The 10,473-nt window shown below is 42.8% G+C and overlaps 1 protein-coding gene across 1 annotated transcript; it reads left to right on the forward strand.

The window, feature by feature from the left end:
* The first annotated feature begins 2,903 nt into the window (after positions 1–2,903).
* Positions 2,904–8,910, forward strand: nptx1l (neuronal pentraxin 1 like). The gene is made up of 5 exons (XM_050069417.1): positions 2,904–3,428; positions 3,761–3,968; positions 4,687–4,931; positions 6,929–7,108; positions 7,710–8,910. Exons 1-5 carry the CDS (start codon positions 2,985–2,987, stop codon positions 7,929–7,931), a joined length of 1,299 nt encoding a protein of 432 aa, XP_049925374.1. The 5' UTR covers positions 2,904–2,984; the 3' UTR covers positions 7,932–8,910.
* The last annotated feature ends 1,563 nt before the right edge of the window (positions 8,911–10,473 follow it).

The following is a 10,473-nucleotide window of genomic DNA, read 5'->3' on the forward strand; positions in this document are numbered from 1 at the left end:
CATGCAGGTTAACTGGTGACTCTAAATTGTCCGTAGGTGTGAATGTGAGTGTGAATTGTTGTCTGTCTCTATGTGTCAGCCCTGTGATAGTCTGGTGACCTGTCCAGGGTGTACCCTGCCTCTCACCCACTGTCAGCTGGGATAGGCTCCAGCGACCCCTAACAGGATAAGAAGTCACAGAAAATGAATGAATGTCTGTCTGTCCTTCACATATCTTAAGAACTGCTTATCCAATCTTCTTCACACTTGGACCCAAGGATGTGTCAAATTTGGTGCGATATGGAGATGGCACATGTTCAATATTAATAAACTTTGAATAAAACATATGAGCACCCCCCCCAGCCCCCCCCGCCCCCCCAATACTCCAAACTCTACTTATTTCACACAGTGGTTATGTCCAACACTTTCTCACTCCACTCACTCATTCATTAATTTTCCTGTAACCGCTTATCCTGTTGGGGTCATGAAGGGGCTGGAGCCTATCCCAGACACAACAGACCATCACAGGGCTGACACATAGAGACAGACAACCATTCACACTCACATTCACACCTACGGACAATTTAGAGTCACCAATTAACCTGCATGTCTTTGGACTGTGGGAGAGAAAACCCACACTGACACAGGGAGAACATGCAAACTCTTCACAGGAGGGCTCCCCCACCCTGGGTTTGAACCAGGAACCCTCTTGCTGTGAGCCAACAACACTAACTACCACGGTGCCGCTCTACATTCTCACTCCAACACCTCAAATACCGTAACTTAGTCAGTTTACTTCCTTTGGGTTAGGCAACAAAAGCGCATGGGCAGGTTTAGAAAAACACATCTTGGCTTTTTAAGTAAAAAGCAACGTAATGCAACATCAGGTGACATAACACATACATCAATAGTGTAGTATGCTACACATACTGGCACACTACGTCCTCATTAAAATAACTCGACTGACTTTTGGTTTCACATAAGACACAAACAGCAAATATTTTATCCACCAACTCTCCCACCCAACCTGTGTGGACTTTCTCACTCTTTATACTGTGGCAGTTGCTCAGAGCGTCAAAAACTGCTGCCACCTGGTGCATCTCATACACATGCTAAAGGGTTTCTTGGTGCGTGTGTGTGTGTCTGTTGCTGAGGACCACTGACCTAGCCTTCGTATTTGACATGTTGGGAGTAAGATCAGGTTGTAATGCCAAAGCAAGCGACTAACACACCTATTTGGAGAGTAATACAGCCGCTTAGTGTATCTCAGCTGCCTCCCTGACTGTGAGAACACATGACAGTGGCAGATTTAGTGATCTGGGGGCCCCAGACAAACACCACCTTGCTTTATTTTCACAGTTTCTTTAACTGCGAATGAGGGTCGGCTATTTGCAGTGGTAGAAGAAGAACTCAAAAGTTAGTAAAAGTAAAACTATGAACTATTTATAGTAAATCTGTTAATAGTTTTACTTTTACTAACCACACAGTTAAAGTCCTGCTTTCAAATTTGGTGGGTGTGTTGCTCAGGAGCCAAGGAAGCACAGTGTCGAGTGTGAGATTGTTTGTATGAGTGGTTCTCGAGAAAGCTGCAAGCAGCAACACCACAGGCCGAGCCACGGGCCCGCTCCGAACACTGACGCTGCACCAGTCTCTCACATGCACCATTTAGTCACTTAATCATTCCCACTTACTAATAGAATCACTACAGTAATACAGTAAACTGCACCAGCTCTTAGATCGTGCTCTGAAATGAAGTCCTTCCTCCTGACAGTGGCACCTGCAGCTATTAAGCGTTTAGCTTTACAGACCTTATATAGATGATTATAATTAAGATGTGACCTATCGAACCTCCTCCATCAAACATCCTTTTGTCACACGCTGAATTTGGCCTCTCCTGCCGCACACCTCTCCCCATGTTCATCCTTTAAAAGAAATCAATTTTAATCTGAGAGCCGATATGTTTTCATTACTTATTCAAAATGCTTTCATTTTATTTCCAACATTGACTGAATAGATAAGAGCCGAGTGGGCAACGGAAAAATAATAAAATTGTCCTTCCTGAATAATAGATGGGGTAAATTGCTTGGGGACAGATTATCATTTGAGAAACTGAGGGATGATTATAGCAGAGATGTGGAGAGAGGGTCTCTGGGAATAAGGTGAGAGTGTGTATGTATGTGTGTGTGTGTGTGTGTGTGTGTGTGTGTGTGAGGGGGAACACACCAGCTTGCCTGAGTTTGACCTGAAAACAAAAATCATCATCAAATAAACATGTCTGATCATAAACACTGGAAACAACTGAGAGGAATAAAGCGTGTCTTCATGTTGAAACAAAGTGAATGTGCACACTCTCAGTCGAGCCGCGCACAGAGAAAAAGACACCAACAACTGAAGCAGCATCTCCAGACGCTCCTCTGCTCTCTGTGATACTGTGATGTGGTCGGAGCTGTCCTTGGTGCTGAATCTACCGGGACTCCGCCGACAACAAATTGCAGCAACTTCAGATCTGCATCCACCTAGAGAGAGAGAGTGTGAGTGTGTGTGTGTGTGTGTGTGTGTGTGTGTGTGTGTGTGTGTGTGTGTGTGAGTGAGTTTTCCGTGTGCGCAAAAACAAAACAAACACAGCTGGCTCTCTTGGCACCCCGCCACGCAAGCAAACCCCCACTTCACTGCCTACAAAATGCGCGTTTTCCAGATGAATAATACACAGCGAGAAATGACAAATAGTCGAAGTGATGAAAGATTTAACATGTGGGAGCCTGAAAGCAAAATGGGTTTCATCTCTTTGAATGTGACGCTGCTCCTGGAGCCGATTAAACAGGGACAGCGCGATTCCCTCCCCTCCGGTCGTGATGCAGTGAACCTGCTCTGCGCAGAACCGGGCTGGCTGTATAAAAACGGGCTGCACTCGCACAGGCGGATTACAACAACAAGGGGACTCGAGCGCGTCAAGTCACTGCGGCTCCAAGAAACACAAAGCACAACCCCAAAGCACAGACGCAGACATGCAGGCCACGAAGAACGGGATCTGCTGGAGACTTTTTCTATTGTCATGCCTGTTTTTGGAGAGTTCGGCTCAAGACTTTGGCGGGCAGACACAGTTCATTTGCACGTCCGTACCCAAGGATATGGACATTTGCGCAGCCACTTTGCAGAACAGCGTGCCGGGAGAGGACTTGAAGACCACTGTTATGCAGCTGCGGGAGACGGTTTTGCAGCAGAAAGAGACCATCATGAACCAAAAAGAGACTATCAGAGAACTGACCTCAAAGTTGGCTCGGTGTGAGAGCCAGAGCGGCGCCGAACCCGGGGACGCGCGGCCCGGCGGCAGGAGGAAAGAAGCTGGGACCAAAAACACAATGGGGGATGTATCGAGGGGCCCCGCTGACACTTTGACGCAACTATCACAGACTTTACAGTCGCTGAAGCAGAGATTAGAAAACCTGGAGGTAGGGCTGCTGCTTCTGGGGACATTTACACTTTGGGTGACTCTGCGCAAAGATCCAAATTACGCCAAAACCCCTTTCTTAACTAATCTAAAATAACACCAATAATAACACAAATATTAATAATAATTATATAATAATAATATTAATAATAGATGATCAGTGTGTCTGATTTCGAATTCTACATTAAAATGTGCCATCTTGTGCGCACACAAGACATGCCACACACGCTTATCCAGATATGCTGCAATAAGCCTCGGAGAAAAAAAGTAAATCTATATCATCCATCCCTCTCAATCATTCCTCTAACTGCTTCTTTCCCCCTCCTCTAACAGCAATTCAGCAGAAGTAACAACTCGGTGCAGGCGAACAGCCTCAAAGACCTGCTCCAAAGTAAAATCGACGACTTGGAGAAGCAGGTGTTGTCCCGGGTGAACAGCATCGAAGAGGGGAAGCCCGGGCTCCGGAATGAGACGGAGCAGCGTGGGAGAGTGGAGTCCACCCTCACGTCTCTACACCAGAGGATCACCGACCTGGAGAAAGGTAGTTGGGGAAGAGATTTTTGCGCACAGAAAGTGAAGGAGATATAGGAGGGTTTGGTGTGTGAGTGGAGATGGATGGATGAATTAATGGATGGATGGATGGATCGACGATGGAGGGATGATTATCAGCAATCGGAAGGAGATATCAGATCGGCACATGTGAGGGCGGAAAAAGCTTAAAAAAAAAAAAAAAAAAAAAAAAAAATCTCCTCTCTGCACATCCAGTTTGGCATCATAAGCTTTTCTGACCTCAGCGGTCGATTTAATGTTTTACTCATCCGCGCAAAGCTGGAGCAGCCCGGCCCGGTGTGTCCTGTACGCTCCTGCTCTAATTCATGCAGATTAAAGCATTTCCAAACACGCAGTGAGCGCCCCATCCCTCCATTTGCTCTGTGTGCCATTAAAGTTAAACCACGGTGCGCTCTCCAGTTTGGGACACCTCTAATACCATACTGCAAAATAAAATGTAAAAAAAAAAAACTAGTGTGGCAGTGACAGAATAAAACAAGAGATGAAGGTTAACAACGTCACATGATAGATTTATCATGCCAGATTAAAGCAAATCTGGAGATAGTGGATCTGTTGTGTAACGTGTAATTCCTACAGTATGTAAATCCCCAGGATGTGTGCGTAGGAGCGATATATCTGACAAAATGAGGAAACACACCGATGCTTTCTTCTCCAAACAATCTCAAGCCTATATTTTTTTTCTCCCACAGGTCAAAGAGAAAACAGGCCTCTGGATAAATTCCAGCTCACGTTCCCGCTGAGAACCAACTACATGTACGCTAAAGTGAAGAAGAGTTTGCCGGAGATGTACGCCCTCACCGTGTGCATGTGGCTCAAGTCCAACGCGTCACCGGGAGTGGGCACACCTTTCTCCTACGCAGTTCCGGGTCAAGCCAACGAGCTGGTCCTTATAGAGTGGGGAAACAACCCAATGGAGATACTAATAAATGACAAGGCATGTCTGACACATGGAATGTTGCCATGTTTGATTTTAAAGGTCCAGTGTTCAGGATTTAAGGCCATCTATTGGCAGATATGACATATAATATTCACAACTTTTTTAAAATTAGTTTATAATCACCAGAACATAAGAATGGTTGCGTTTTCATTACCTTAGAATGAACCACTTATATCTACACAGGGAGCGGGTCCTCTCCTATGGAGTCCGCCATGTTGTTCTACAGTAGCCCAGAATGGACAAATCAAACACTGGCTCAAAATATGGGCAATTTGCATTTTTGCGACAGCCATTATAGTTGTTTGTCACACTTGGGGGCACTGGAGAAGTTTTAGTTCTGCAACCTCATCACTAGATGCCACTAAATTGTACATGCTTGGCCTTTAAACTTGGGATGTCAGTTTTGGTTAACTTTGCTTTTGACAGCCCCACATCAAATAACTGTGACTAACCAGTTCATTTTTAAGAAAAAAACAAACAAATAAAACAACGCAAAATGACGTGACATACAAGAGGCCTTTCCTTTTGGTCTGGTGCTCCACTGACTCAGTGTGAGCTTTGGTAACGCATTTTAAAGTGCTATCTATTTAGAGGAGGTAAAATTTCAAATTTTTTGCCTTTTATTTTATTTCCTTTTGGCTTTGCTGGCAGACAGCCCGGTCTCACCCCAAAGTCTTCAAAATCCGGCACTTGGGCAGTGATTTCCGGTGTCAGAAACCAACAAAAAAAGGCATCCTTTAATGTTGGCATGATGCGCGGTCGGTTATCGTTCTAGTTTTTTTTTTTTTTAATGGCGCCTGACAGCGTCAGGGGGAAGCATGGCGGGACACGGACGAAAGTTAAGGCGGCAAAAGTCCGACTGGGGCGAGTAGGAGGGGTGGTGGATGGGTCCAACAAACACCAACTTTTATCTGAGAGAGTGGTGTTCACGTCCCATAACATTCTAAAGCCAAACCCTGTTCTTTTTAACTAAACCTAACCATTTGTTTGTTGTTGAAAGATAAAAAAACGTCAATTTGCGGTGTTGTACCAACGTAGTGCATTTATTTTGAAAGAGACTGTATGTAAACAGTAAATTTCCTGTGAAGACGGAAGTGTATCTTGAAAGAAGAGACCTTGACACAGTGTCCCAGAACGTCAACAACCAACACACCCAGGGTACCTACATATGTGGACGTAGAAAGTCCATGACCAAAACGTCAATATGTGATGAGATCGGAGTGAGAATGTGTTGGCTAGTCCTGTTAACATGCGAAAACATTGTGCCCACTGCCCACCCTCCAGTTTCCACTGGTTAGGTAATGTTGGCCTCGGCTGCTCTGCACTGCGAACCAGCAGGTTCAGGGAACAGCTAGTTAGCACCGCCGCTAATTTGCAATAACCGCTGGTAACGCAGGACAAAGTTGCTGCGACGAGCTACTATCCGGCCTACCCCCAGGTAGCCCTGACAGGTGACCGGCTTTTTTTGAGCCACAAAACCCTGTTAGCATTGTTTACTATGTTAGCACCACTCGCCGTGCTGACACTGCTAACAGTGCTAACAGTAGTTAACAATGCTGAAGAGGGTTTGTGGCTTAAAATTGAGCCACTTACTCACTGAGGCGACCTAGCAGAGACCGGATGCCCAATATTTCCACAACAATGCTGTTGAGTCAGGACGGTGTTACTGGCTGTAATTGCTAAATGTTGGCACCACTAGCTAGCTCCAACCTGACCTGGGTGTTGCGCAGTACAAAGGCTAACCAGTGGAGACTGCAGGGTGGGCAGTGGGCACCATGTTTCTGCATGTTAACATGGCTAGCCCGCCCTCTGCGATCTAGGTAGTGTGCAGAGCAGTAAAGTGAAGAGTAACAAAAATAATCTACAGATTAACATGTGTAACCAGTCAGATATATTCTTGGCGTTTAACCAATTAATGGTGAAACATCGACTACTTTAAACTGTAAGTTTTTTTGGCTCAATGCAGCAAACTCATACCTTCTGTTTTCTTCTAGGTTGCTAAACTGCCCTTTCTCATCAATGATGGAAAGTGGCATCACATCTGCGTAACCTGGACCACTCGTGATGGTGTTTGGGAAGCCTTCCAAGATGGCGTCAAGAGGGGGAGTGGAGAGAATCTGGCTCCATATCATCCAATCAAACCACAGGGCCTGCTGATCCTCGGTCAAGAGCAGGTAAACACACACACATCCATTTCAAATGCTCTCCACTTCCATTAAGGCAACACACACAAGCAACACATCAACTCCATTAGCAGAGCATTTTTACTACTCAATTCACTACAAGGATGTTTCATTTCATTTCATTTCATGGAGCAGGAGCTATTCTTCCTGCAGTCCACTCCAAATACAATATTTCATATATGACAGGACATACGCACAACAAATCCATCTCACTACCACAATGTTAAGGTGAGACATGATGCAGAGGGATTATTAAAAGACATGATTAAATATAATGGGTGTATGTCATGACGCGAAACATTAGCTAACAAGGTGGAAAAGTAATTTTTCTATTTCACTGTGACATAAAAAATAATCAGATTTCAATTTTCCAATCCATCCCCACTCTAATTCCCATAATAGGTTTAATAAGGTGATTAGATCTTTAACTGGAACTCATCAAGAATCCCAGTGGATTGAAGATGCCTTATTCAATTTAATCAGTCAAAAAAAAAATCCAGATAATCCAAGAGGCAATTTCATTTTTTCCATAAAGCAGCCGGAGGAGAAAAATCATATCATACTTGATTAAATCCATTTGTCTTTTCCACAGGACACGCTCGGAGGAGGATTCGACGCCACACAAGCTTTTGTCGGAGACCTGGCAAATTTTCACATCTGGGATCGGAAACTATCTGTGGGAGAGATTTACAATCTGGCCACGTGCAGCAGCAAAGCGCAAGTGGGCAACGTTTTTGCATGGATGGAGACAAGCCTTGATATTTACGGAGGTGCCTCGAAGTGGACATTTGAAGCTTGTCGCCAGCTCAACTGAAGCACAGGAAAGAGAAGATCAATGCATTTGTTAAAGCCACTCTGTTGTCACAGCATCGGTAAACTAATTTGAAAGATCAGGATTATTTCAATGAATAGCATCTGGATTTGTTATAGATATTTGAAAACATCATTTGTGGACACTTGATAGATTTTTACCAGATTCTCATATGGGACAGGTTCACTGCAAAATGGACACTTTGGCATCCTGTGGTGCTTGAATGCGCCATCAGGCCTACTTGTGGTTGGGGGAAGAAGCAGCCGATGTCGCTCCAGAGAGCAGGGGACGCTCTCGGAGACCAAAATGTCAGGCCAGCATCAAAAGTACAGCAGGAGGTCATGTAGTTTTTAGCCAGATGTCACGCAATTCAACAAAACGACTGACTCCTTCAAACGTCTTTTCTGTCTCGACTGCCAGGGATTTTCACTGTGAAAAAGGACAAGGTGGACTTCTTTAAAAGGAACATGCTCTTCAAGAGGTCATGAAATAGACGACATTGTTTCTCTCTCACTATTCTTTCTCTACCACCACCTGCTTGACGTGATTTTGTGTAAAGAATGACGTAATTATTGCCAACATTCGAGCCTGAGTGCCTTGGGCTGTTGAAAAAAGAATCTCAGCACATTCATTATGATTTGCAAAGTGTTTGTGTTTATTTTCCTGTAAATTAATTTCGAGAAGAGGTGTTTCTCGTAACACTCTGAGCGAGGCCGGATCAGATCGTTTATCGTAAAATGCAACTCATTTGATGATAATGACGCATTTTGCAGATGTTTGTACTTCAATGGGAATGTTCTCTGTACAGTAACAGCATGTCTTAACTTCTGTAAATGCTGCGTCAGCATCTATGATCTTTGCTTTTACTATCCGACTTTTGGGTTGAGATTTTATACTGTATTGTTATATGCTTAAAGCATGGCAACACGGACAGATGAAAAAAGTTCTAGTTTTTGTAATAAATTGTGATACTTGAATCATACACAGGTGTTAACATATTTATTTGAGAAATGTGCACACTATTTATGACGTACAACTCTGATGAAATATGGTCTCAAGAGGACACATGGAGGTGCTACTAAATCCCTAACCTGTTCTCCTGAGTGTGCATATAATTTGCCAAGTGGACCATAAAATTTGGTTGCTATAATCAATATTTTCATATAACCAATGCGTCATGTGACTACTGAGAGGGGTCACTTGTAACAAGAAATCACAGAAAACCCACTGTACACTAACTGCTCAGCACCAAACAGCAGATGAAGTTAGAGACTAGCTAGTAGCTAGTTAGCAAAGCTAGCTCGCTAGTGTACATGGTGAAGCATTTAGCAGCTAAAGAGGGGAAATATGTTTTTAGTGGTTGGTGGAGACCAAAACTGGAGCTAAAACAGGAGTGACTATTGGTCTTACAGTCATCAGGTAGTCAGAAAGACAACTCCAAATTAATGCTAATGTTGCTCCGTTTCTGCTAAGTCTGTAAATAGGCAACTTTATTACAAAGTTTGCCATAACATCCTAAAAGATGACAATATATAAGTATTGTTTACACATCTTGTTTGCACTGCCCCCAAGTGGCCAAAAAATCTAATACTAGACGCTGAAACTTTTCAACTATTGTCTACTAGGGATGTAACGGTACACGAAATTCACAGTTCAATACGTACAGCACATCGATTTTAGTATCATGAATTATTTCAGCAAAGCAGGGTAAACAAAAAAAATGCAGAAAATATTAGGCGTGAGAATCACCAGAGGCCCTACGATATGATATTTTCACAATACAATATTAAAAATATCATGATATGCTGAGTATTGTGATAAAATATAAAAACTGTGTCCTAAAAAGAAAACTTTATCAACATCTGTTTTATCTAATAAGATAATGTTTTCAGTCTGTTCATCTCACTTTGATGATTTTTATTGCCGCAAAATGTGTCTAGTGAATAAAAAAGGGGCAAGATTATAGTATTCTAGTAGGCTACAAAAAAAAGTTTAATTATTTGTAATATTAATAATCCATTTAATTTAAAAATCAATACTTGGCATCTGTGTATCGATACGATATTGCCACACAAAATTATGGCGATACTATGCTGTATCAATTTTTTCCTCCACCGTTAGAAAATATATATTTTGTAATTTCTTAATTTCTTTTAAAAAATGTGACTCACTGGCCATAATTCTTACAGTAAGAATTAAAGCACTTAAATACTAGCATATTCTCCATAAGAAAAAATTAATCAAAATAAATCACAAAAATGCCAATAATGTAATGTAATGCTCTACCATAAAACTGACCTGTTGATAATTGCATTTGCTTACACAGGGCAGGAACATATGCTTTGACCATATGCTTTAATTTGGTATTCTATACAACATAGGTTTCATTGCATATATGCAGCGATTAACACTACGTGGCATCAGTTATTACTTCAGCATGGTTCAATGCAATGTGAAGCTGCCTGAGTGCCTCCAGTCTGTTTTTGTCTAGTTACACTAATTGACACATTCAGGTGATGCCCTCATAAATGAAATGTCTGAAGTG

This window comes from Epinephelus moara, chromosome 18 (assembly GCF_006386435.1).
Source record: "Epinephelus moara isolate mb chromosome 18, YSFRI_EMoa_1.0, whole genome shotgun sequence".
Taxonomy (NCBI): Eukaryota; Metazoa; Chordata; class Actinopteri; order Perciformes; family Serranidae; genus Epinephelus; species Epinephelus moara.

Bases quoted from the DNA above. Each gene is read 5' to 3' on its own strand.
- nptx1l (XM_050069417.1), top strand. From the start codon at position 2,985: ATGCAGGCCACGAAGAACGGGATCTGCTGGAGACTTTTTCTATTGTCA. The intron at 3,429-3,760 runs GTAGGGCTGCTG...CTCCTCTAACAG, and splicing joins AGAGATTAGAAAACCTGGAG to CAATTCAGCAGAAGTAACAA. The intron at 3,969-4,686 runs GTAGTTGGGGAA...TTTCTCCCACAG, and splicing joins GATCACCGACCTGGAGAAAG to GTCAAAGAGAAAACAGGCCT.